The sequence below is a fragment of the Biomphalaria glabrata genome, chromosome 8, assembly GCF_947242115.1.
Source record: "Biomphalaria glabrata chromosome 8, xgBioGlab47.1, whole genome shotgun sequence".
Taxonomy (NCBI): Eukaryota; Metazoa; Mollusca; class Gastropoda; family Planorbidae; genus Biomphalaria; species Biomphalaria glabrata.
In genome coordinates this window covers 1,656,282-1,683,607 of record NC_074718.1, presented here as the reverse complement: position 1 = coordinate 1,683,607, position 27,326 = coordinate 1,656,282, and the positions used below count along the sequence as shown (strand labels likewise).

The 27,326-nt window shown below is 36.3% G+C and overlaps 2 protein-coding genes across 7 annotated transcripts in view; one reads left to right on the top strand and one right to left on the bottom strand.

The window, feature by feature from the left end:
• Window positions 1-196: 196 nt before the first annotated feature.
• Window positions 197-23,132, bottom strand: LOC106064939 (programmed cell death 6-interacting protein-like). Of its 3 annotated transcripts, none has more exons than XM_056039639.1 (9): window positions 23,000-23,132; window positions 16,011-16,259; window positions 13,388-13,606; window positions 7,390-7,649; window positions 6,948-7,251; window positions 6,265-6,348; window positions 6,059-6,139; window positions 4,729-4,842; window positions 197-3,431 (listed from the first exon to the last, which is right to left on the bottom strand). In XM_056039639.1, exons 2-9 carry the CDS (start codon window positions 16,131-16,133, stop codon window positions 3,141-3,143), a joined length of 1,476 nt encoding a protein of 491 aa, XP_055895614.1. In that variant the 5' UTR covers window positions 16,134-16,259; window positions 23,000-23,132; the 3' UTR covers window positions 197-3,140. The 3 variants fall into 3 exon arrangements, with proteins under 3 accessions (XP_055895614.1, XP_055895613.1, XP_055895612.1); XM_056039638.1 differs by lacking the exon at window positions 23,000-23,132 and adding an exon at window positions 20,770-20,896; XM_056039637.1 differs by lacking the exon at window positions 23,000-23,132 and adding an exon at window positions 17,213-17,611.
• The window catches only part of LOC106053126 (heat shock 70 kDa protein 12A-like), an 18,860-nt gene continuing 12,447 nt past the window's right edge, over window positions 20,914-27,326 (top strand). The window contains exons 1-2 of one of the 4 annotated variants that reach the window (XM_056039635.1): window positions 20,914-21,052; window positions 22,946-23,236. In XM_056039635.1, the coding sequence (XP_055895610.1) occupies window positions 22,963-23,236 (274 nt within the window). In that variant the 5' untranslated portion in view covers window positions 20,914-21,052; window positions 22,946-22,962. The other 3 variants (XM_056039633.1, XM_056039634.1, XM_056039636.1) reach the window with 3 other exon arrangements.

Sequence of the window (27,326 nt, the reverse complement as noted above, 5' to 3'; positions counted from 1 at the left end):
AATAATCTAAAGATGATGTGCTCAGAAGAAATCTAGAGAGGACATTTCATATAACATGGGGATTGACTACCACACTAATCTAGACTGCTGTTTGATTGTATCCTAAATGTACTTTGAAAGATTTCTGAATGAAAAACAGAACTTGTAAAATGAACAACGAAGTTTTTTATTGGGTTAAATACTACTTAATAATAACAATTTTATTTACAAAGCGCTGTTAACAAACAAAATGTAGGCTCAAGGCGCTGTAATAACATTACAAACACGACAGATATAATGACAGTTAATCTAAAAAAGTTTTAAACAGGTCTTAATGTTCTTCTTAAAAGTGGTGTAGCATGTTGCCTGTCTGAGATCAGTGGGGAGTGAGTTCCAAACCTTTGGTCCGTGAACTGAAAAAGCCAGCAGGCAGACCGTAGCTTTTGAGGGAGAAACGTGGCGCTACTAAAAGCGTTGAGTCCATTGAGCGCAGGGCTCTCTGGGGGACATATGGAGTAATCAGTTCACTAAGGTACAAGGGCATCTCGTTGTTATATATACACTGATGACAAAGTGTGGCGACCTTGTAATCGATTCTCGCTTTCACAGGAAACCAATGGAGCGTGCGCAAGAGCGTAGTAGCAGAATCTTGTCTAGTTTTTTTAAGGACTATTCATCTAGACTAATTGTAGATTGAACCTGCACCAACAGTTAACAGTGTATTATATAGGTTAGGCTTGATTGTGTATATTAGTTATAGGACATTCACAGTGGAACTTCATTATCATACTCCCCCCCCCCTTCTATATAATGGTTTTGCATTATTTGTAGAAATATGAAAAATTAAGATCACAGCTTAGTCATTTCAGCTTCAACATGAACATGAAGACATAACATAGCCTTATTGTTATGAGAGCAGAAAGGGTTAACAAAGGCATGAGTGTGCTTCCTTCCCATGCATAGAAGTTGTCCCCCATTCTCCTTGGAAGAATGACCTTCACATTACCTTTATCCTAACTCATCCCTGCTCCCCAAGTTCAAGTCTCTAATTAACATGGAGGACTGCCTGGTAGTGTTTGATGGTCACATGAGGCTTGAGTTGATACCCTGCCAACCTGCAGAAGGTTTGGGCTTTGTCTTTAACTCTGAAGTAACACTATAGCTACTTATAGAACTTATCTTTTTCTAAGGAATGTCTGTAATTTTTAAGATTAGACAAGGTGTAAGTAAGAACCCATTTTAAAAAATACTTAAAGGGAGATTATTCTATCATATTCAAGCATACATATTGGGTATTTCCATTTCACCAAATCTCAAACGCTAGATGAAGTGACTTTATGAAGTGAAGAAACTGAATGAGGACCTAACCATGAAATTTTATTAACTCAAATCTTCTTGTGCTAGTGTTCTGTGTATGTCCCATCACATTCCACACAAATCCCCCTTTGTAGACACTGCGCCCACCCTTATGTCCTCTTTGAATGCCCTTTTCTTATCCACCTTCGGCAGACCCTACTACCATTTCAGCCCAGCGTAACCAACACCCTGTACTACAGTGCTGAACAACTGAAGAGAACAGCACACTATTTTTCCTTGGCACAGTCTGCAATAGAGCTCACAGCTCAGCAGCAAAAAGCTGGCTGGAAGAAGAAGAAGAATATCCCATGACATGCTTCAAATACTAAAGAGAGCATGACTATGAGCCTATCAGATATTCATTTAACACTCAAAAGTTCAACAAAGGCATCAATATGTTTTTCTGTAGTCACTTTTTTTTATCAAAAGGTAAAAACTGAATGAAATTGTTGAGTTTGAAAAACAAAAATACAAACCAAAATTTTACAGAAGCGTACACAATTCATTGAGACATTTAACTGTACACAAATGTACACACAATAATTTAGCTTTACTTGCACAGCCTTTTAAACACCATATTTACACTTACAATCTTAGTTACTATGCTGCTAGCTTTCTCAGCTTAAGGTATTGAACAGATTTTAATTCTAGATGCATAGTTAGTGGTTACATTTTTGTGCTACTGACTTCAAACCTAGTCCATAGGTTCTTTTTAAGACATTAAAATAAAGACTATAAAAAATATATAAACACTAATTTAAGGCTACAGAATTATTATTATTATTATAGCTTTTATATAGCGCTACTTTCATGCTTATAGCATGCTCAGAGCGCTTTTGGTCCAATCTCATTTGTGGACCGGTGGGGGGGAGGGGGTATCTAGGAGTTGGTTTTCCATGCTGCCTTTAGGCACTCAGTAAACACAACTCTGCCCGAGTCGGGTGTCGAACCTCGAGCCCCCTTCTAGGTAACCAAGCCAAGTTCTAGCGCACTTGGCCTCTCGACCACGCTTCCCAGAATACATTCTGTTTAAAATTTTCTAGTACCTGTAATAAAGTTGAAATTATGAAATGCATACTGTTACTTAGTGCCATTAGAGCATGGAACATGTGGCCTGAATTAATCAGAAAAGCCAAACTCTAACCCTAACTCTACTCTAACAGACTTTTAGTCTCTAATTAACATGGAATAAGCTTAGGATTTTATTACCTTTTTTTTGGAAAGAATATCTGTAATTTATAAGATAAGAATGCAATGCTCGAGTTAAATATTAACATAAAATGTCTGTAATTTATAAGATAAGAATGCAATGCTCCAGTTAAATATTAACTTAAAATGTCTGTAATTTATAAGATAAGAATGTAATGCTCCAGTTAAATATTAAGATGTCTTTTGATTTCATTAGGAAAAGATCAGAGTGAAACATCAAAGAGGGGAAATAACTTTCAGGAAGCAGACTGCTTGGAACAAAGAAAAGCAGAGGCAAAAAATTAACTCAAATATTAAAGTTTGGCATAATTTGAGAAAATAAACATCATTATCTGGGGATGTGTGTGAATGTCAATCGACATATTGGTATTATGTAAATGTACAGGCAATATCATTTTCAGCAATTCAATAAATAGATTTTAAGGTTCAATAAAATAAGCACAACAGGTTGTTCACTTCTTGTTCATTAGCGTTCATTGAACATTCCAGCAGATGGTCTACAAGAAATTGATTGTCAGCTTGTTTAAATATGGAGTCCAAACGTTCATATCTGAACAGATTTAAATTGTCACATGATCTTTCAAATTCAGAAAAGTTCATGTGGCATGAACACAACCTTTCACCATCAAATTCCCCCCTTCGTAGTCATACAAAACTGGCCAGATAAAGTAGTCGATTGTTTTTGCACGAGACTGGTCACATGACCACCACAAGTTATGTCTGCTGCTATCAAATCTGGCGTCTGCGGTGTGTAGTTTCATGGGCGGTTTCTGAATGGCCATTTGCCATGTGACTAAAGCACATTGATGGATGTATTTTTGCACTGCATGATGGGAGGACCACGTAGAAGAAATGGAATTGGATGTACTGAAGTGCTGCTTGGCAAGCTGAAACAAAGAGACCAGAAACAGTTTTGATATTTATCTATAGAATATCTATATCAATGATTTCTAATTATAAACTAATAAAGATGCACATGTACCAGAATATATAGTGATGATCCACTGGTGATTTTTAGTCATTTAAAAGTAAAGTAGCCCTGTAAGGCCTTGCTGATGATGCATGTCATTTGTTACTATGGCAGATGGTAAAGGATGGTGTCATGTGGCCATCACAATGACCAACTGCTTTTACTTTCCTCAACTAATGTCAGTAACCCATCAGAGTTGGGTCCAGTAAGGTTTGTCGTAAAGATCCCAAAGTTCAGAATACCAGTCTTCACTGAGATTCAAACTCAAAACCCACAGTCAGCCAAGCGCTTTACCACTCGGCCACCAAGCCCCAGGTTTGGTCATTTAGACATTAATAAATGTAATCATTTACAGACTTGACAAAGTTTTAGACAATCCTAGAGGAATGACATTTATTATGGCCCAAGCCTAACCTCTTAAAAGGACAGTAGGTAGTTAACAGGTCTATCTGGTTGTTCCATAGATGAACCTGCCTCACCCTAAGGTCAATAATAGTCAACAATCACAAAGAGGAGTGGCTCAACCAATGGGCATCATGAAACACAGGCAGAGCCATGTACAAAGAAATGACTACGCCTAACAAACTGGACAGTATTAACTTCCTCCCCCGCAAAGAACAATCTACAATTTTCCAACTAAGAACAGGACACACACCACTATTAAATTACCATCTGAACAAAATAAACTCCACACAACTCCCCATTTGCAGACACTGTGCCCACCCCTTTGAAACCATAAACCATATCCTCTTTGAATGCCCCTCCCAAATCCACCTTAGGCAGACCCTACTTCCACTACAGCCCAACATAACTAGCACCTTGTACGGCAGTGCTGAACAACTGAAGAAAACAGCACTTTTTTTTTCCTTGGCACAGTCTGCAAAAGAGCTCACAGCTCAGCAGCAATAAAGCTGGCTAGAAGAAGAAGAAGAAAAAGAAAAGGACAGTAGGGGATGGCTGTGGGAATAAACCCAGGAGAATGGCATTGACAAACCCAGAACCATTGCCCTGACAGCCTAGAGCACATACCACATGACCAGGCAACCATCATATCATAGATGAAATATGGAGTAATTTTCTTTAGCTGAAAATGCTGCCATAATATATAGACAATGCTGTGTTTTTCAATAATTAATTTATTTTGTATAATTAGCATGCATAAACAAAAATGATCACACTTTTGGCCAGTCAAGGTTGATAAAAGACCAACTTACTTCTGATATATCAGCTGCATTGACTTTATCAAAGGTCATTCTTAGTCTTTGGCCAATAACATCAGCAACTTCTGCAGGCAATGGACAGACCTGGACTTCCGGCATAATAGTGACCTTCAATCAAACAAAATAAAAAACAAATACAGATTATCAAATCTGATGGTTATGAGACTGGAAAGGTGTCAGATTAACAAACGCTAGCTCTACTTCAATCAATTTTAAAGTATATGTTAAGAAAATTCTATTTATGTTGTAATAAGATATTCTCTTAAGACTCTCAAAGCACAATATGACCTTAAATGTATCTCATCAAATCAATCTCTTTCAAGGGATTAAAAAAAAACAATTGATAAAAAGAAAAATGTATTGATGTAAAAAATACATAAAACATGATTTCAGCTTTCACATACTTTACTAAGTAAAGTAACTAACTAACTAACTAATTTCAGCCTACCTACATTAAAAAATATATAGACCTAAAACATTATATAATAATTACATGAATTGGCATCAGACTATTGAGTGTGTTGGATTTTGGAGTGTCATCAAGAGTGAATAGTAGAAAAAAAAATACAGTAAAGATGACAATGCTATGTGAGTATTAATGGACCCTTGACGATTCTGCTCTGAGCAGAGAACATGGATTGTAACCATGTTTCCTGGTTGGTAAGGATTAGAGGTGACTAGGTTACAGGTAATTAAATTTCATTTGTTATCACACATATTCTGACCATTGTCTAATTGAGATATATTGTCTCCACAAACAAAAATTGGGATATAAACTCTTCATTCAAGTTTAAATAATGCATTAAGGACTTGCAATATTTTATTATTAGTGTATTTAACTAGAAATAGGAAAGTAAATATCCTTTCAAGTATTACCAGGGTAAAAACTACATAATTTTTAGAAATTTTCCATGATGCTTTAAACAAGTAATGGAACACAGCTATTAGCTTAGCCTTCTAGGCTGGCAAACAAATATTAGCCAAGTCCTCATTGAATGCACCACATAATTTTTTTCTCTTTTTACATGAAAAATATGTTTATTTTAAATTGTTTAACATGTTTTGGATGTTCCTTCAGATAATATACATTGTAATCCAAGTCTCCTGAAGGATGACAAGGGATGACAGCAGGCAGGGTATGAACCTGGGACCATTGGGACAGCCAAACGACAGCCCAGCATGCATCCCACACGACCAGGCAGCTATCCAATATGCATGACCTATTTTTATTTTGTAACTTAAAGTTCACTCTGATTAACTCCCTTTCTTTTTTTTTTTTAAATTAATAAATATATATTAATGAGGGAAAAAAAAGGTTACTTACAGCAGAGGTTGGATTGGTTAATATGTAGCCAATCACACGTTCAACACTTTGTAGCACTAAGGTGCTAACCTCATATGAGCTCTGGACATATCAAAGTAGTTAGTTAATACATTTCTGAGTAATTACACATGAATATAAGTACATATACATTTCAAATAAGGATTTAGAAGAAAAGATCATCGAAATGAATTGTTTGAAATAATTACCATTAGAATACCACATAGAAATTGAGTGATTTGGTGTTCATCTTCTTCTAGTTCTTCCAGACTTTCCTTAGCATCCATCCATTCCTGTATAGACCAAATAGATAGAGAACTTCTTTTGATAATTTCATGTCAATCTAATCTATTTAATTTAAAGAGACTACTCTAGGTTATGCCATGCGTTGTTATAATCAGTTAAGGCAAGATGATAAATCATAAACATTTATTGATTGATTTTGATTAAAATTCTTCCATCAAGATTTATTCTATACACTTTAAAAACATAAAGTAAAGTTCCACTTTCAGACCTATAGGGCAGATGATGTAAAGCTCATCTGTTTCTGTGTCTCATGGTTAATGAGGGTGTTATGTGGCCAGCACAATGACCAACAGCCTTTACTTTCCCCAACTAATGTCAGGTACCCATTAGAGCTGGTTGGACTCAGAGGCACCCAAAGATACCAGAATTAAAAATCCCAGTCTTCACCAAGATTCGAACCCAGGACCTAGGTTCAGAAGCCACCACACCTTCTGTATAGGCTACTGCGCTAAGCAGTTTATTATTTTCTTTTGGCACCAATTGAGCGCACCTTTATTTTACATGTACACTTATGTGATCAGTTTTCAGAGTTGTTGAGATTCAAATGACAAAACAAAACACATTTCTATATACAGTCTGAAAGTACCTGAGATTCTAAAGTTGTATAAGCTACAGCAATATTGCTGGGACGGCACTTTTCACTTATATTTTCAGTCAGTCGATTGTCAGTTCTCATTCTTGGCTTGGGGCTGCTGGTGGCTGGACTTTGTTTGGGGGTAGTGATTTCTGGGCTTGGCTTTGAGGCATTGGATGGAGTTGGTTTTGAGGTGGCATGGGCTGGAGTTGGCTTTTGGGTGGGGTTTGCTGGACTTGGCTTTGAAGCAGCGTTGGCTGAGCTTGGTTTTGTGGTGCTTGGTCTTGGGGGAGGTGTTGGATGATTTTGAGAGAGTCTGCATCAAAATATAAAGTTTTGTTGACAAGAGTTCTCTGTGTGTGATTTTTATTTGGACTATTTAAAAAAAACTATTTCAGTCTCTAGAGATAGTAACATAAACCTAGATTTAATGAAACAATAAACTAAGGTTTACTTTTGTTTTAACGAATCATTTTCAGTCTTGACTGCCTGCAAGTTAGATTCCATCTTTTTAGTTTCCTCTCTGGCCTTCATGGCAGATTTTTGTGCAGCTTCTAAAGCTGCTTTAGATCTCTTGCAGTCATCTCTGAGGTTAGAGTTAACGGTCTGATGTTCTTTGATTGTTAGCTGAAGTTTCTCTATGTGTACTCTCAAAGCTTCATTCTCTAGTTTGACTCTTTGCAGTTCTGCTGAGACTGCTTCAAACTGTCCAGGCTTTAGAACAAGAAAATAAATCTTTTGCATAGCCATTATTCGTGTTAACAAAAAACAAAACAAAATGCACAAACACATACACATGCTTTTTTTTTTCATTAAGAAAAGCAATGGGAAATAACTTTTGTTAGTTTTCTATACTTTAAAATATGTCTAGGTTATATCCCTTTGACCACATACGAATCTTTACAGTACTTTACACGATTGAGTTGGGCCCAATGTATTGGAGATTATCAGGACAAACCAAACTAAACCATGTCAAGGCGGCGCGGAGGTCACGGTCAAGGACGCTAGCTAAAAATATGAGCCAAAATTGAAGTTTAATTTTGTTATGATTGCACGAGCCTATAATTTTAAAGGGCACAACTCTCTCCGGGTGTAGCCTCATTGTTTTTAAATAGGCTTCAAGTTGCGCCATCGTCGTAGAGAGAAAGTGATGTACTTTTTACGAAATTATTTTGTACTACAAATGGAAGAGCTAATAAAATATGTGCTCTAAAATTATCATTTAACTTTAAAAAAAAAAAACTAGCTTATCAGCACTTTATTGTGTACTCCGGATACAACAAAAGGCGAACTATTAATAGTGTGGAACTCGCCTATGATGAGGATATCTTAATTTCTCATCCTATGTTTCTCCTCTTTGTTCACTCTCTAACTCTCAAACTCTCTGTGTCTTCTTCTTTCTGTCAATCCATCTTTGTCCACTTTCTGTGTCTCTCACTCTCCCACCCAGTGCTACACTCTGGCAGAACCGGCGACGCCGCTGACCCCAAGCTGTATCGGCACTGCCGTTCCTTTTTGGATACATCAGCTGCGTGGAGTGGGGGGGGGGGGGGGGAGGGAAACTGATGTGTGGGCGACATCGTTCCGACCATAGCTAATGTCCAGGCATTCATCTCATTTCCATGAGATGATCCATAGTCGCTTTGCGACTGAAGGAGGCCATAGATCAGCGGTTCTCAACCTTTTAAGCTCGGCGACCCCTTTTTACCACCATTCTGTCGCGACCCCCCCCCCCTTTACACACACAGCAATAGAAGAATAGACAATAACAATCCATCTTTTCGATGGTCTTAGGCGACCCCTGGCAAATCGTCAATCGACCCCCCAAGGGAGGTCGCGACCCACAGGTTGAGAACTCCTGCCATAGATAGATAGAACTCTCCCACGTTCTCGTGTTTTGTTTTCTCTCTTCCTGTCTTCCATAAGTCTAAATATTTTCCCTATCTGCCTGTCTTTCCATCTCTCCATTTTTGTTTCCCCATCTCTCATACTATGTCTACACCTCTGTCTCTTTATCTTTCTATCTCTCTCTTCACTCTTTCTGTCTTTTATCTTCTGTCTCTTTATTTCTTGTCTCTGCATCTCTCTCTCTCTCTCTCTCTCTCTCTCTCTCTTGTCTCTTTATCTTTCTGTCTCTTAACCAGGTATATCTCCAGAGGTAAAGAGGAACAGCTCCCCCCCCCTTGTATTTGTTTAGTCCATCACATTGAGTACATTGATAGACAGGTGAGATACGTTGGACGTAGGCACTCTCTAGAGGTCACACGAGGGAACTAAGTTTATTTACTTGGTAGTAAATCTTAATTAGGGGGTTGGACTTCAAACTACACCCCTATCTTATCTTATATAATACAGACGTTACTTCAAAAAAGAACATGATTACGTCCTACGCGTCATGCATTTAGTCATGCATATTAACCAATGACCTAAATTCTGCCAAGTCACTAGTTTTCCTGGCTAGCTCAGGCAACCCATTCCATGCTCTAATAGCACTAGGGAAGAAAGAGTATTTGTACAAATTTGTCCTAGCATATGGGAAGAGGAATGTGCCTTTATCTTTGTGTCTTTCAGAGTATTTTATTAAATTTTGTTTTTGTATTTGAAGATTATGGTTCAGTGTTTTATGTATGATTGCTACTTTACTTTTGAGCCTTCTGTCCTGAAGGCTTTCTAAATTTAGTGATTTTACTTAAGGTGTTACTCTAGTCAAATGTGAATATTCGTTTGTTATGAATCTCACTGCTCTATTTTGTGTCTGTTCCAGTTTCTTAATGTTTTCTTGAGATGAGGGGTCCCTACTCGAGTAACCGGACAATGAGTTTGTTTATTTTGAGAAAAATCTCACTTGGCTGGACTAGAGGCCACACTTCTTCACGTGTGCCGGGTTACTTGGACATAAATCTCAATTAGTAAGCTGGACTAAAGATCACACACCAAAACGAATGACCCTTAGCTACAAAAAAAAAAAACAAAAAAAAACAACACACAAACCGCGAGATTTCATAGCCCAGTAAGCCAGTAACTAATTATTTAGTAGAAAAAAAAGTACAAGGCTCAGAATTGTGTATATTAGCGTAAATGACACGACCAGGCCTATCTTTAAAGGGAGAGCTGAACACCCCGTTCTCATTATTTTATTTATGTAGTCCTTGACACTCAATTTATTGACAGACATTGACCATTTTTTAAGTCAGAATGGAAAAAAAAAACAAAGTGCTAAGACTGCATACTACACTGTAAATAAATATTACGTTGATTTATTTTTCCTAACGTGTTAGCTTGAATATTACTCCTGCGTCAAGTGTCTTGATGTGATGACGATATTGTTAATAATTTGGGAGTGTCAAGTAACTCTACGTTATTACTATTTTTTTTTTACTTACGATGCTTACTTAGCCACTGTGTATCAGGCTAGGACGACTTTTTACACACCAGACACCCATAGGCCCTTTTGTAATAGTTACAGAAACCACGAATAAAATCAGTAATAATTAAGGAAGATGTTTCCTACAAACGTTCTTTGCACAATAAAATAAAACAAAGATATGCATGTGCGTGTGTGTGTGTGTGTTTTTATCATTGTATTAAAACCTTTAGAAAGAAAGCTATTGACTTAAAATATAACAGACAACCTTACAGTAAAGTTAAAATATCACAGAAAATAAAGTGATCCAAGACATCACAATGGACCTCATTCACCAATCGTAAACAAACAACATTTAGCCACGTGGTGCTCTATCTCTTCTATATAATTTACGATCTCATGTTTAATTCATGATGGTTGTCACGTGACAGTTTTTTTCCCCATTGTTTTATCAATAAGATCACGTGACTAAATGTTGTTTGTTTACGATTGGTGAATGAGGTCCATTAGATCTAGCAAATATGCTGGAATGTAAAGAAACACTTGACCTCTGTTACAAGTGTACGGGTATCTACATACTTGACTGACCATGCTAATTTTTTTTTTGCCTGACCACTCAACACTATTGCGTATGCCCAAGGAAAAAAACGCGTGAAGGTCAACACCATCAACTAATCACACTACACTAGGACAACATGTGTAGGCTCACTTTGTCTATCTGACCAGATTTTTAAAAACAGTCGAACACACAACACACAGTCTATTTATGTTTTTTTGGCTAGGGAGGGTGTGGACGATTTTTTTTCTTCTATATTTGGTTTTCCTAATGCTCTTAGATCTATACAACTGTAGAACGAACTAAACATAGATATCAATAATAATACAATTAAATCTATACTTCGGCACCATCTAAGGTTCAGGCAATAAATAGGTATAATTGATGTTCCCACTGTTAATAAAATATCATCTAAATTAATCTAAAACAATAAATATTGACCTCCAACGCTTCAGATTCCAACTATTAACTAACAGCTGCTATCAGTATAAAGCCTTTGATGCTAGAACCAGAAGTTGTCTTTGGACTTTAAATTACAAGCCTGATGATCAGTTGTTGGTCTGAAATTAATATTCAGCAACACAAGCTATTCTCAAGACATGTAGGGATTCGGCTCAGGCTTCGGCCGAATATCATATTTTACTATTCGGCAATATTGGGCTAAGGCCGGATATCAAAAAGTACTATTCGGTACACCCCTAATCTTTATCTTCCTCTCTTCTGTCTCTTTTATCTTTCTGTCTCTTTATCTTCTTGTCTCTTTCTTCTGTCTCTTTATATTTCTGTCTCTTTGTCTTTCTGTCTCTTTGTCTTTCTGTCTCTTTATCTTTCTGTCTCTTTGTCTTTCTGTCTCTTTGTCTTTCTGTCTCTTTATCTTTCTGTCTCTTTATCTTTCTGTCTCTTTATCTTTCTGTCTCTTTATCTTTCTGTCTCTTTTTATTTCTGTCTCTTTATCTTTCTGTCTCTTTTTATTTCTGTCTCTTTCTTCTGTCTCTTTATCTTTCTGTCTCTTTATCTTCTTGTCTCTTTCTTCTGTCTCTTTATCTTTCTGTCTCTTTATCTTCTTGTCTCTTTCTTCTGTCTCTTTATCTTTCTGTCTCTTTATCTTTCTGTCTCTTTTTATTTCTGTCTCTTTATCTTTCTGTCTCTTTTTATTTCTGTCTCTTTCTTCTGTCTCTTTATCTTTCTGTCTCTTTATCTTTCTGTCTCTTTATCTTTCTGTCTCTTTTATCTTTCTGTCTCTTTATCTTTCTGTCTCTTTATCTTCTTGTCTCTTTTATATTTCTGTCTCTTTTATCTTTCTGTCTCTTTATCTTTCTGTCTCTTTTATCTTTCTGTCTCTTTTATCTTTCTGTCTCTTTATCTTTCTGTCTCTTTATCTTCTTGTCTCTTTCTTCTGTCTCTTTATCTTTCTGTCTCTTTTTATTTCTGTCTCTTTATCTTTCTGTCTCTTTTTATTTCTGTCTCTTTCTTCTGTCTCTTTATCTTTCTGTCTCTTTATCTTTCTGTCTCTTTTATCTTTCTGTCTCTTTTATCTTTCTGTCTCTTTATCTTTCTGTCTCTTTTATCTTTCTGTCTCTTTTATCTTTCTGTCTCTTTATCTTTCTGTCTCTTTTATCTTTCTGTCTCTTTATCTTTCTGTCTCTTTTATCTTTCTGTCTCTTTATCTTTCTGTCTCTTTATCTTTCTGTCTCTTTCTTCTGTCTCTTTCTTCTGTCTCTTTATCTTTCTGTCTCTTTATCTTTCTGTCTCTTTATCTTTCTGTCTCTTTCTTCTGTCTCTTTATCTTTCTGTCTCTTTATCTTTCTGTCTCTTTTTATTTCTGTCTCTTTCTTCTGTCTTTTTATCTTCTTGTCTCTTTCTTCTGTCTCTTTATCTTTCTGTCTCTTTTTATTTCTGTCTCTTTCTTCTGTCTCTTTATCTTTCTGTCTCTTTCTTCTGTCTCTTTATCTTTCTGTCTCTTTATCTTCTTGTCTCTTTCTTCTGTCTCTTTATCTTTCTGTCTCTTTATCTTCTTGACTCTTTCTTCTGTCTCTTTATCTTTCTGTCTCTTTATCTTTCTGTCTCTTTATCTTTCTGTCTCTTTATCTTCTTGTCTCTTTCTTCTGTCTCTTTATCTTTCTGTCTCTTTATCTTTCTGTCTCTTTATCTTTCTGTTTCTTTATCTTTCTGTCTCTTTATCTTTCTGTCTCTTTGTCTTTCTGTCTCTTTATATTTCTGTTTCTTTATCTTCCAGTCTCTTTTTATTTCTGTCTCTTTATCTTTCTGTCTCTTTCTTCTGTTTCTTTATATTTTGATATTGCAGGGTTTGCAAAAAGAAGAAAATGTTTTTTCTTTAATCATTTTAAATAGAAAAGAGGAAATTTCCCGCCCCCCCTTTTTTTTTGCGTTCCTTAACCTAAGCTTACAATTGTTTGTGTCTAAAACTTTTTAATATCACAGATTTAGATTTCGAGGAAGATATCTATAAGTCATTTGGATATTTATTTCAGAATGTGTCATAGACTTTCAGTGACTTATGTACAAACTTACCACTGGTGCGTGAAATTTCGGCGATTTCGGTGATTTGGGAGAACCGACTTTTTCCTCGGAGGATCTTGTTCTTTGTCTCTTTAGATCATCATTTTCACGCTTTAACTCATCAAGCTTCACCCACAGCTGTCCCATGCCAGTGCCGCCCCTGGGTGGTCTTGGAGGGGGTGTTGCAGGCATCGGTTTGGAGCAATCAGCCAATAAGGCATCGATAATTTGCTGAGAAAAATAACAACAATAAGCCATAGAGTGTAACGTCTGTATTATATAAGATAAGATAAGCGAATGTTTTTAACAAGATTATAACGAAATTAATATAGCACATTACATAACACAACTAATACACTGTAGGCCCACATCAGCTAACATGGTTATAACAAAGTTAATGCAACATTTCATTTAATAATTATTTTGATAGACAACTGTAAGGTTTTTCAGATCTATAAATAGATTAGTAATTAATTTTTGCTTGATATCTTTCGTTTTCCAGCATCTAACATTTGCTATTATATAAATAGATTTAGGAATCTTGCACATTGTGATTTGAAAAGATAAGATTTAAGTACATTTATTAAGTTCTTCATACGCTTGACCCTTCTATTACTATTATTATCTTATAAATTACAGACGTTTCGTCAAAACATAAGATAATTAGGCCTACGTCCTAAGCGTATCCAATTGTTAATCCAGTCGTAAAAGTTAATTAAAGACTTAAAATTTGCTAAATCATTGGTTTTCCTGATACATTCCATTCTCTAATAACACTAGGGAAGAAGGAGCACTTGTAGGAATATGTCCTATCATATGAAATAAGAAATATGTCTTTATCTTTGTGTCTTTCTGAGTTGATTTATTAGGTTGTGTTTTTGTATTTGTAAGTTTGGCCTATAAGTTAGTGTTTGACGTATTTCTGCTGCTTTACTTTTTAGTCTTTTGCCCTGTAGTGTTTTTAGGTTTAGCGATTTTTACTAATTTTACTAACAGTGTTACTGTAGTCAAATGTGAATATTCGTTTGTAATAAATCTCATTGCTCTATTTTACATCTATTTTAATTTCTTTATGTTTTCTTGAATTGACATTCCTCGTCCCATATGCTAGGACAAATTTGTACAAATACTCCTTCTTCCCTAGTGCTATTAGAGCACGGAATGGGTTGCCTGAGCTAGCCAGGAAAACCAGTGACTTGGCAGAATTTAAGTCATTGGATAATATGCATGACTGAATGCATGACGCGTAGGACGTAGTCATCTTCTTTTTTGAAGTAACGTCTGTATTATATAAGAAGATAAGAGGATATGTTCCAAGCAGAAGATGCATATTTTAAAGTTGTACGAGTCGATTCTTTAATGAAAGAGTTTAAAAAGCATTATGTCTTCAATGTTATAACCATAGACATAAATAAATATAGACTGGCCGATAATAGAGTTTTATGAAACGAAAATTTGTGACTTGCATTTCTGTGTACTTTATTTATGTCTAGGAGTTTTGTTTAATCTCTAAGACTGAAGATCATGCAATTTTTCAATTTTTCAGAATTCGGAAATCCGAATACAATAGATATACATGTTTTCAAGTTACATGAAGTTATTTCCTTTTTCCAGTCTATATTTATTTATGTCTATGGTTATAACTCAGTGATGCCCAACCTAATTCAACCTGCGGACCATTTGTATTTCCGACACTCGTGTCGCGGGCCACATGAAAAAAAAGTAGGCCTACAAAAACGATATTAACGTGAAACCCGATATTAACGTGAAACCCGATATTAACGTGAAACCCGATATTAACGTGAAACCCGATATTAACCTGAAACCCGATATTAACCTGAAACCGATATTAACCTGAAACCCGATATTAACCTGAAACCCGATATTAACGTGAAACCCGATATTAACCTGAAACCCGATATTAACCTGAAACCGATATTAACCTGAAACCCGTAGATCCCGTGCTTCATTAATTAATGGGATATTTAAAATGTATCTTTTTTTTTTCCGCGTCAGAAAATGGCTTCCTTTCTCTACTTAAAATATCAGCAAGATTGGGCTTCATTTCTGTGCTTAGAATACGAGCAACATTGTAGCTAGCTTTACATCCGAGTCATTTTCCTGTCTCTTTTTGGTAAATATTCTCATCAATCCTCCAATTTCTAGGCTTAGTTTAACTAGCTTTTATTCGCGGCTCAAGCCAAGAATGCCGTCATATTTGTTTCATAATGTCGTTTATATGTTTTTTTTTTTTTTTAAATAGCCACACTTTATAAAACAAATATGTTGGCTTATTATCATGTTCCACAAAAAAAGTAAAGAACCGTTCACTTTTCCTGGTAGAAAACGCACATTCTACACTCAGATACCTATTTCATAAACGCACTAATGTTAAATGTCATGGAACTTATCATCAGGAGAAAAATTGATGGCTCTAAAGCCCCTAACGTAAGTAAAGATACATTTTAAAAATTGTTTTGGAAAAAGGGGGGATTTTCTACACTATGTGCCGACATTTCGGCGGGCCGGATGGACTCACGTCGCGGGCCGGATCTGGCCCGCGGGCCGTACTTTGGGCATCACAGTAATAACTGATGGCGGCGGGACTATATAAAAAGCTAAATGAAAAACTAACCTGAGCTTTCTCCAGGAGGCTCTTGGATTGTGGATCTTTTCTTTTCAGAAGCGATGCATTAGCCAGCGTGGCGCTAAAATTTCTGGCTTCTGCTCTCAGGTCTTTTTTGACATCGCCTGACATGGTTTGTACCTGGCCTATTATGACTTGCTGTAGTGGTATTCGCACTAGATGAGAACAGGACTCATGGAGTCCGTTCACACATAACTTGAAGCAGGACAGAATTATTTTTATTTAAATTTCAAAAACCTGAAAAGTAAATTAAAATGCCCTTACCATAAGAAATGTATCAATTTCGTGTAGTATGCACGAAAGTGGAAAGGAGTCTGAATACAATGCAAGTCTTCGCCGAGATTCGAACCCCATACCCCTAGTTATGTTATTGTAGGCCCACACCTTTCAGACCTTGCGATCTATATGGCAGATGAAGTGAAAGTCACCTGTTCCTATGGCAGACTGTTAACAACGGTGTCATGTGGCCAGCACAACAACCAACCGCATTTACTTTCCACAACTAAAGATTTGGGTGGACTCATGGGCAACCTTAAAATCTGGGTAAATCCCTAAGCTCAAAATCCCAGTCTTCACGGAGATTCGAGCCCCGAGACCCCCCTAGGTTCGTAAGTCGAGCGCGCTACCACTCTGCCCTCATATTGCACAGAAATAACACTGAATACAGTGTAAAGTCTATTGGATATAGATGACAATGAATATAACGTATGGAAAACAAGACAGTGAGAACTTTGAATACATTACCAGGAATTTATAATACACAGGATAAATTACAGTGCAATTTACAGGAAAAACAGGACGTAAAAATATCTTTTTTGTTGGGTCTAAAATGTTGAGCATTTAAATAAAATCTCATTGAAAGATTGAAAAAGACTACTCATTAACTTCTACATGTCATTGACCTTACATTAAAAATTTAAAAAAAAAATGAAATTGTAGATCCAAATGTTAATTAAAGATAAGATTCAACTTATATGCATAAAATAAGAAAAATAATAAAGTTTTATATTTCAAATTTGTACATCTCACCAAAAGATAAAAAAAAAATTAAAGAAAACAGAACCAGGTGTAAATTCTGCATTTAACGCCAATAGTGTCCATACTATATGACGCTTCTATAGGTCACTTACTATTTTACATGTTAACTCCCTAAAGGTTTATGTTTAAAATGAACATTTGACTTTGATTACCTTTGATTGAAAAGTTTAACGAAGAAATCAATCACAAAAGAAGAAGAATCACACAGCGTGTCACACTTCAAACTTCTTCATGTGTGTACCCTGACTGGGACGTGTGTGTACTGTGAGCAGGATGTGTAGTTCTGGAGCGTGAGTAAGATTGTGTTACTCATCCGCGACAAAAATCGATTGAAGCACGCGCTGCCTTGTGACCTGAATTTCAAAGACACTGCCTGGAACTCTATCGATCCGAAACGCCAAACCCAGTGCAACGGAGAAGGGAGTTAATCCTAAGAGACGTTACCACACTCTCCTATCCAGGAGTCGGCATTCCCTTTCATACTCTTATTCCAGATGTCCCTAACCATTTTATTGACTTCAAAAATACTCTTGAAATATTTTTTATTAATTGGATCGAGGTGACAAATGCATCTAATAAAATAATAATAATAATCATCTTCCCCTTCAACTATCCCTTAGTCTGTTGGAAAGTTGGGGCACCACACAAGATTTGTCGACCGTCTATCACCATTCCTCTCGGTCCTTTGCCCTTCAATCGCAGGCCCTGTTGTCTCACATCGCCTTCTCTGCCTCTTCTTTTTAATTAATTTTCTTAATAATAATTAGGCATGCAAAAAATAACATCAGTACACCCTTCGAGATATTAAACTGCAAGTAAAATGTGTTTTTATTGATATACACAAATATACACAAATGTATATGTTATGAAAATTATATTCTGTATCGGTTGTCGTTCTTATGTTTACATGTGCTTGTAACTCGTCCGTGAGAATGTGTTCACGAAATGTGTGTTGTGTAGTCATTCAGTGTATTGAAGCGATACTATACAGACATGGTTCTCGACTCTCTTATCTTTAAAACAAAAACAAAAAAAAACTTTAATGTACAATTGTACATTGCACAAATTTTCAGACCCGAAGACAAGCCTTATTATTATTATGTTAGAAATGAACGAGTAGTCATTCTCTGGCGCTGCCAGGGTCGAGTTTCGCTAAAGAGAAACAAAATTCATCGTAGTCCCTTTAACAGTTTCCACTGAGGAATTTATTATTATTATGTTAGAAATGAACAAGTAGTCATTCTCTGGCACTGCCAGGGTCGAGTTTCGCTAAAGAGAAACAAAATTCATCGTAGTCCCTTTAACAGTTTCCACTGAGGAATTTTCTGGTGATGTGGCAGGTCTGCAGCAGTACCGCCCTCTGACAGGCAACGAAGATGTTCCTAGGAATGTTAAGGGCCTTGAAGGTGTCTGTGAGGTCAGTTGTTATTATCCCCTCGGTTGATATAACAATGGGGTATATTGTTATTTTGGACAATTTCCATAGACGCTTAATCTCCAAGCCTAGGTTCCCATATTTTCTTTGTTTTTCTATCTCAGTTTTTCTTAAATTATGAGACAGTGGTACAGCGATATCGATAATGGTAGCGGTTTTTTCTTTTTTATCGATGAACAGCAGATCCGGGCGATTGAAATCTACCGTTTTGTCGGTCAGAATAGGCCTATCCCAGTACAGCAGATAATCAGTATTATTATTATTATTATTATTATTATTATGTCATATAATAAAGCTCACAATGAGAACAATGCATTTCAACTATATATTATAACTAACGCCCTCTATTGTCATGCTTAGTGTAAACAAAAGTTTTAGTTCACAATTTCGTAGTTGGAACAAAGTAAAGTGATGTACAGACACGTCAAAACTGTCGAACTGATTCTTTTCCTAAACAAACTGTTTAACAAATGTCTTCTTTTATTTCCCCCAAATAAAGACCTATTTTTTTAAACCACACCTTAACCCTTAAAGTGCTGAGCTTTTTTACAGTGAGTGCAAACAAAATGGAATTGCGATTCTTATGTTTAGAGGCTAAACTACCACACGCGTTTTAAGGGTTAACAATAACTTAAGTGTCGTAAAAGCTAAAATAAAATACAAAAGAAAGAAGTTGACATTGACCTCTTATTTGACCCCGAGTCCGAGATTTGTGACCTTTGGTCGTGCGGAGATGGGGCCATCTGTATATCGAAGGAGTCTCCTCTATCTTGTATTAAGCACAATGAACAAACGCTCAGTTGTTGTGGAATTTTGTGTAACACTCAGGAGGTATTATGTGAAACAGTCTGGACGAAGTGTATGAAACAGTCTGGACGAATAGCTGGAAACAGTCTGAACGAATAGCGGGAAACAGTCTGAATACAGTACATGAAACACCCTGGACGAATTGAGTGTAACACATTGGAAGCAGTGTATGAAACAGTCTGGACTAATAGCTGGAAACAGTCTGTACGCAGTGTATGAAACAGTCTGAACGAATAGCGGGAAACAGTCTGAACGAATAGCGGGAAACAGTCTGAACGAATAGCGGGAAACAGTCTGAATACAGTGCATGAAACACCCTTGACGAATTGCGTGTAACAACCTTGACGAATTGCGTGTAACACACTGGAAGCAGTGCATGAAACACCCTGGACGAATGATGCTAGCATAATTTCATTTCATTCTTCTTCATGCAATATGTAGCTGATTCTAATTGTTTCTAAGAATACGCTGCCATGATTATAAATTAAACTAAAATTAATGATACTGCTTTCAACTCCGATTCTCAGACCAAAATATGTTTTACTGATTCTTCGACTAGGTCACTACCCTAAAAGGACACAACTCAGTAGCAATATTTAAATCCTGAATACATGCAAGTTTCACTTTCTTTCTCATCGCTTAGGGATTACTTCCCCTTGTCATCTAAATATGGATTTCTCTGAACATGTGGACGCAACAGTGGCACACAATGGAGGTCAGCTAGCAAGAGTAATACACAATAGACGTCAACTAACAAGAGTATCACGAAAGATTTCAACAGCTAACGAAAGCACTTGATAAGCAATGCACTTGAAACTATTCAAGACTTATCTTCTTATGTAATACAGACGCTACTTCAAAAAAAAAAGAAGATGGTTACGTCCTACGCACCATGAGCTAATGCTGCTCAAACATTGACTGCAGTTGATTTACTGTACCGATAAAATTTGGGACTTAAATAATAATAATAGCAAATCATTAACAAGAAAAGTGTCCAACATTACAGGCAAGGATTTTTTTAATCTGTGGAGTAAAGTTGAGCCAATGCCTAAATGTATATATATATATTTAGATATAGATATTGTATTATTGTCTACATTTCTGACGAGAAGATATAGGTGTTCAGCAAGACTTAAAAAAAATAGAAAGTTATAATTGTTCTAAAGAAAATCACATCAATAATATTTTCAATTAATATAACTTTTCAAGCATGCTTTTGTTTTGCTTTAGAAAAAGTATAAATACAGGTTTTGAACCTCGGTGTGTGATCAACAAATGGCGTTACCGGAATGAGAAATGATTGGTTGGATCAACAATTCATCGATCTGGAACTACACGCTCAGAGCTCCCCAACCACCCGGCCCCAGCTCCCCCGTTAGTTCCAGCGTAGAGAACACGTGACCAGTGTGTCACAAAAGCCTCACCAAAAAAAAAAAAAAAACCATAAAAATCAATATGTCTGCTCACCCAGTGGGAAGAGAGAACTGCTGCTTCCTCGGCCGCCATGGTCCTTGCAGGATTAAGAGGGTTGGTGTGCGCTGACTGAACTGGGAATATAAACACACTGACAGCAACTGTCTAGTCTAGGCGGATGTCACTTGTAACATTCATACCTGACACTGAGCCAGCTACAACAATTACGACTAACACAGTATCCCTCGTCTTTATCAGAGCGAAAATTTAAAACATCGTTTGAATAGAACAGTTTAAAACCAAGTCCAATCACCGTCTCACCAGAAAGGAGACAGCTGTAAGTACCAACTTAATCTTAGCCACTTACTGTTTTAATTTTTAGTTGCCTCCCTTTGTGGCATCTATAAATAGCTTTTGTAGTTTGACAATTATATAATACTATTTATATATTTGAGATTTACTTTACTTACAAACTCATTGCATTTTAGAGTAGTATAATAATTAGGTCAACTAAAAAAAAAAACAACTTTGTCAGTCGGAACTAGTGTCAGGCACGCGTTGGAGTTTCCCACAACAATTGATAATCTTAAGACAAACTTTTCCCGTAAGTGCTAGTGACAGATCTAAATTAGTCCAGCTGGTGACAAGATCAATGAAATGTCTAGAACTTATAAATAACCTGACGTCATATCTGAAGGTGATTTCCCATAAATATTTCGGTGCTTCAATTCCACCTGAAAACGAACCATTTGAAAGTAAGTAGGTCTACTTAGAATATAATCTTTAAGTTGAACAGATGAAGCAATTTGAACTCATAATACATGTAGGCTATTATGATGGAATAAAATATACATTTGTATATATGGATGTAAACATGATTTTATATAGGCCTAGTTTATGTAAGCTTACAGTAAGTTTAGTACTTATAACTATGTAAGAAGTTAATATTAAGTAGGTTTTTAAAGACAGCTAGATTTGTTAATGAATAGATTGATGTCAACTGTAAAATGATTAGTTTTAATTTACAAAAAGTTTGAATGTAATTATGATGTCCTGTTTGCTTTAAACATTTCAAAACAACACAATTTTAGAATATGCTATGAGAGAAGACATATTAATAATAAAGCGGTCTTAGAAATATCGATATAGACAGAAAGACAGACAGCCAGATAGATAAGACTAACAGAGATAGATAGATAGATAGATAGATAGATAGATAGATAGATAGATAGACCGATAGATAGATAGACCGATAGACCGATAGATAGATAGATAGATAGATAGATAGATAGATAGATAGATAGATAGATAGATAGATAGATAGATAGATAGATAGATAGATAGATAGATAGATACATACATACATACATACATACATACATAGATAGACAGACCGATTGATAGACCGATAGATAGACCGATAGATAGACCGATAGATAGATAGATAGATAGATAGATAGATAGATAGATAGATAGATAGATAGATAGATACATAGATACATACATACATACATACATACATACATACATACATACATACATACATACATACATACATACATACATACATACATACATAGACAGACCGATAGATAGACCGATAGATAGATAGATAGATAGATAGATAGATAGATAGGTAGATAGATAGATAGATAGATAAATAGATAGATAGATAGACCGATAGATATATAGATAGATAGATAGATAGATAGATAGATAGATAGATAGATAGATAGACCGATAGATAGACAGATAGATAGATAGACAGACAGACAGACAGACAGATAGATAGATAGATAGATAGATAGATAGATAGACAGACAGACAGACAGACAGACAGACAGACAGACAGAAAGACAGACAGACAGACAGACAGATAGATAGATAGATAGATAGATAGATAGATAGATAGATAGATAGACCACTATGGTACCATGGTAAAATTATAGTTTTTGTCATCTATAAAATTACATGTAATTGTAATCAAACTTTTTGTTTATAATTTCTACCTGCTAATCTGCAATTATAATTATGATTCAGGTAAGCTATTCTGTTATAATACTAAAGTGAAATAAGTTATAATTCTGCTATTTGATTTTTTTTTCTAGCCTACAATTAGGTTATAGTTCTTTGAAATGTTTATCTGCTGTTAGTCTAAGAATCTAGTCTACCATTAATCTACGCTGTAATAAATCTGTTTAAAGCCAAGACTTGTCTATCTTGTACCCAGACTTGACTATCACACAAATGGCCGAGACGAGCGTAACGATAAGGAAAGACTCACCCCGGAAGAAAAAGTCACACTCCTCCATGTCTGCCTCTTTCTCGGAATGCCAGAGTCCAGCCTCGGACGCTGGGATGACCATGGCGTCCTCCAGGATCGACAATGACGGCGAGGAGGCAGCGGATTATCAGATCGTAGCCGCCATTGACTTCGGGACCACCTTCAGCGGATACGCCTACAGCTTCGCCTCGAATAAGCAAGCCATTCACGTGAACAAGAACTGGGGACAAACACAAGGTATAGTGCTGTGGGGAGAACTGTCAGATTTTTTAAAAGTTCTTGTTGTTTTTGTGTTAAAGGGTTATCTTGTCAGATCGATGCCAATGGCATATGTTGGTGCTAGTTTCCGATACTCAGTATGTAATATAACCGGGAAGTCTAAGAAAACTATTTATAACATAACTTCTTGTTGTAAATGTGATCTAGGCCTTGGATCTTAATAAAATAAAACTGCCCTTTGGCTTACACACAGGGAAATACAATAAATCTAGGTTAGGGTGGTGGAAAGAAGGACAACTATACCAATGTTAATTGTGCGAGTTGTCTCCCTTTCCATTGTATTTATTAAAGAGAAAAAAAAAAGATTTTTTGAAGAACATTGAATTCCTAACCCTTGTGTTGTCCGTGTCATTCGAGCTGTCCTATAACTTCATAGGTTCCAGCAAGTCCCAGACCTAGATTTCAATAATGACAATGTATTCGACTCCGAAGATTAAGGATGAGTGCAGTGTTTCACATGACAACACAAACTGGTCGTGCGGTTTGCGCGCTGGACTGTCGTTCAGATTTATCGATGGTCCAGGGTTCAAACCCTGCCCGCTCCCATCCCCCGTCGTCCTGCGGGAGATTTGGACTAGGAACTAAACTATCTTCAATTCTGAAGAAATATTCAAAACATTTTACAAACAAACAACCCAATTTGCGAACTGCATATTTATCCACATCTGGTGCAGAGAAAACCGTTGTCCGCCTGCGCTAGCCAATGGTCATTTTTAAAAATACTGATTCTGGCTGGAGGGAATGCAATGTTTTGCAACGTGAAATACTCTACCCCTTTCTTAATCTTCGGACTCAAAGTAAAGCCTTATTGTCTTGCCAGCGTATGTCCATTATGGAGCGAACAATTTTTTAAAAACAATTTTAACAATTGAACAATTATTTGTTTTGCCACAAAAGCACAAGCGCTACAAAGGCAGTCAAAGTTACAAATAATAACAAACTACACATAATTAAGATGGATATAAATGAAAAGTAATCAAAATGAAATATAAATTATAAATTATAACAATAATAATGAACAACAATATCGCAACTATCAGATCACGTGATTCACAAACAGTGAAATGGTTATCTAGAATCAAATTACAATCCTAGCCATTAACATACGATATGAGAATAATGATGTCAATAATGTAATAAAGTTTAGTTATATATTTAAAAAAACAGAATAAAATTCTATAGTAGGATTTAGCTTCAGAAAAAAAAGGCAGAATTAACTTTATGAATACACTGCGTTTTTTTTTCTTTAGTATTTTTACAGATTTAGAATTTAACAGTTCTGCTAATTTTTCAACATTGGACCTGGTATAATATAGTATATATATTTTTACTTATCTTATTCTGTGTAATTTAAAATGCTCACACACCAGCAGATAATGAAAGGCATCACCTATTTCATGAGTACAACATGGATATATTCTATCGGAAATATTCTATCTTCATGATGCGTCCTTTTTGCGTCCTATTGCGACGGCTTAGTTCTACTGGAAAGTTAGTATTACTACATCTAATAATTAAAATAAGTAAATTATCTCCCTTGCGATGGAAGCGTTTAGTGGCCTTTAATGCTTTCGTGACTTCTACATAATAGTGTATTGAAAACCACTGCTTTATAAACATTGATTTTGTTTTGTATTAGGTGAAGAGACCTATTCCGCCATACTCTCAGTCTGAGGCAACCAAAAGCGCTGTTGGCCTTTTGCGAGGCTGTTTGTCTATTTCTCTGGTAGTGACGCAGCATTGTACTCTGTACTCCAGAGATAGGTAAAGTGGCCAACAACATTAAGCAAGTGGCCATGGAGCTGTCCTAGTTCCGATTGGGGATTTCTAAAGCAAGACCTACGTTATTTTTTTATTTTTTTTGAGGTCGATAAACACACCAAACGAGGTAGCAGTCTCAAGAAGAACATTAAGAACTGTTCAAAACATATTTTTAGATTAGTTTGTCCTTTTAGCTCTCGTGTTTACTTTTTAATGGTTATCACAGCGACTTGAGCCTACATCATGTTTGTTAACAGAGCTTTAGACATTAAATTATTATTATTATAATTAAGTGGAGCTCCTGCTCGGCGTGTACAAGAAGGGCGCAATCGTCTGCGTAGAGCAGTGTTTCTCAAACTTTTGACTTATGGGTACCACTTCTAGAATTTTCGTAACGCTGACTACCCCTCGCCCCCCTCGCCCCTCCAAAAAAAAAAAAGTATCTATATATACTTTAATAACATTCAAAACGTATTTTGTTTTTGTGTGTGTGTGTAGGCCTACATACACAAAATAATAATTACTCTATCACAATTAAAGTATTCAATTAGTGAGTTAATTTTTTGCATGCTACACGTCAAATACATTCTTTAAAAAAAAATGGAAACATAGTTTTTAACATCGAAAAAGTGGACGTGTCGGCGGAAGTGGTAACATCCCTAGCCAGTTCCTGATCTTTGTAGAAATTAGCCTTAAAATGTAAAAATAGCGCCGCATTTGAGTTTGTAAAAACTTATAATAAATAATAAAAAGGATTTAAAAACTTATGATTTTTCATTTTATTATAGGCTAATTTATCAAATAAATGTTCTTGCTTTTTTTTTATTGGCATATGTGCAACGCGTACTCCCTACAAACTCTTCCCGTACCCCTGGGGGTACGCGTACTTCACTTTGGGACACAGACATCTCATTAGCAACCATCTCTTTAGTTTTAGATAAGCAGACCAATCACCATATGTTATATAGGCTGGTGCGGAACTTACTGTTGATAACCTCATGGAGGCGTCGCCTCATTTTATTTAGCATTGCTCCAACGAATATTGCAAAGAGTGCTGGAGCAAGCACACAACTCGGCTCCACACCATTCACTATAGATAAGTGACCTGATAGGTCACTGTCGTATCTGATTTGATTTTTTTTTTGCACTCATGCAGTTGCTTCAGAATAGAAATGAATCTTGGAATTCTTTACTGTATCAACATCTTTTGCACTCATGCAGTTGCTTCAGAATAGAAATTAATCTTGGAATTCTTTACTGTATCAACATCTTTTGCACTCATGCAGTTGCTTCAGAATAGAAATGAATCTTGGAATTCTTTACTGTATCAACATCTTTTGCACTCATGCAGTTGCTTCAGAATAGAAATGAATCTTGGAATTCTTTACTGTATCAACATCTTTTGCACTCATGCAGTTGCTTCAGAATAGAAATGAATCTTGGAATTCTTTACTGTATCAACATCTTTGGTGAGATCGATGAATGCAGTGTACAAGTCCAGGTTCTGCTCCCTGCATTTCTCATGCACTTGACTTGACAAAAAAACTGCCCGGAAATCACACTGACTATCAGCGAGCACATTGCCTACTATGGAGTTGGTCTGTCAATGAAGATTCTGGCAAGCATTTTCCCCCGCTTCTGACAGTAGGGCAATGCCACAATTATTGGAGCAGTCTTGAGTTACCGCCTTTTTTTTAATACAGGGATAGGATGGTAGCATCGCTAAGTTCTAGCGGGATAATACTTGTGCCCCAGCACAAAGTGAAGAGATCTGTTGGCCTTTCCGTGAGAGCTGCACCACCCATTTTAAAAACTTCTGCTGGAAGACAGTCTGAGCCAGGCGCTTTGTCTCTTAATTGCCGACTTGGGTATTCGATGACAGGGGCGTAGCTAGGAATTTGCCATGGGGGCCCGGGGGACTTGACCTTTTTGCGGGCCCCTGTATTTTGCGTAATATTTAATGTAAAAAAAAACCTACTCATTTGGGGGACCCGCTCAAGTGGGGGGCCCGGGGGATTTTCAAATTCTCTTCCTTCTCCCTACACTCTAGCTACGCCCCTGTCTAATCAGAGAAAACCCTTTTGTTGCCAAAAGAAACAAAAAAAAAACTATAGTGCTCTGTCCAGAAATGAAGTATGTCAGCCTTTTTGATTAAAGGGAAACTCCGATGGTTTTGACAATTTTTGATATAATATGTGTTTTGATTTACAGAAAATAAATATATTATTATTTTGTTTTTATTTGCAATGATAACTAAGTAATTGATGTTTTTCTGACGTAATTTTCC

Bases quoted from the DNA above. Each gene is read 5' to 3' on its own strand.
- LOC106064939 (XM_056039639.1), bottom strand. From the start codon at position 16,133: ATGTCAGGCGATGTCAAAAAAGACCTGAGAGCAGAAGCCAGAAATTTT. The intron at 13,607-16,010 runs GTTAGTTTTTCA...TATTTTTCTCAG, and splicing joins GCCTCCTGGAGAAAGCTCAG to CAAATTATCGATGCCTTATT. The intron at 6,140-6,264 runs GTAATTATTTCA...TGATATGTCCAG, and splicing joins TTCTATGTGGTATTCTAATG to AGCTCATATGAGGTTAGCAC.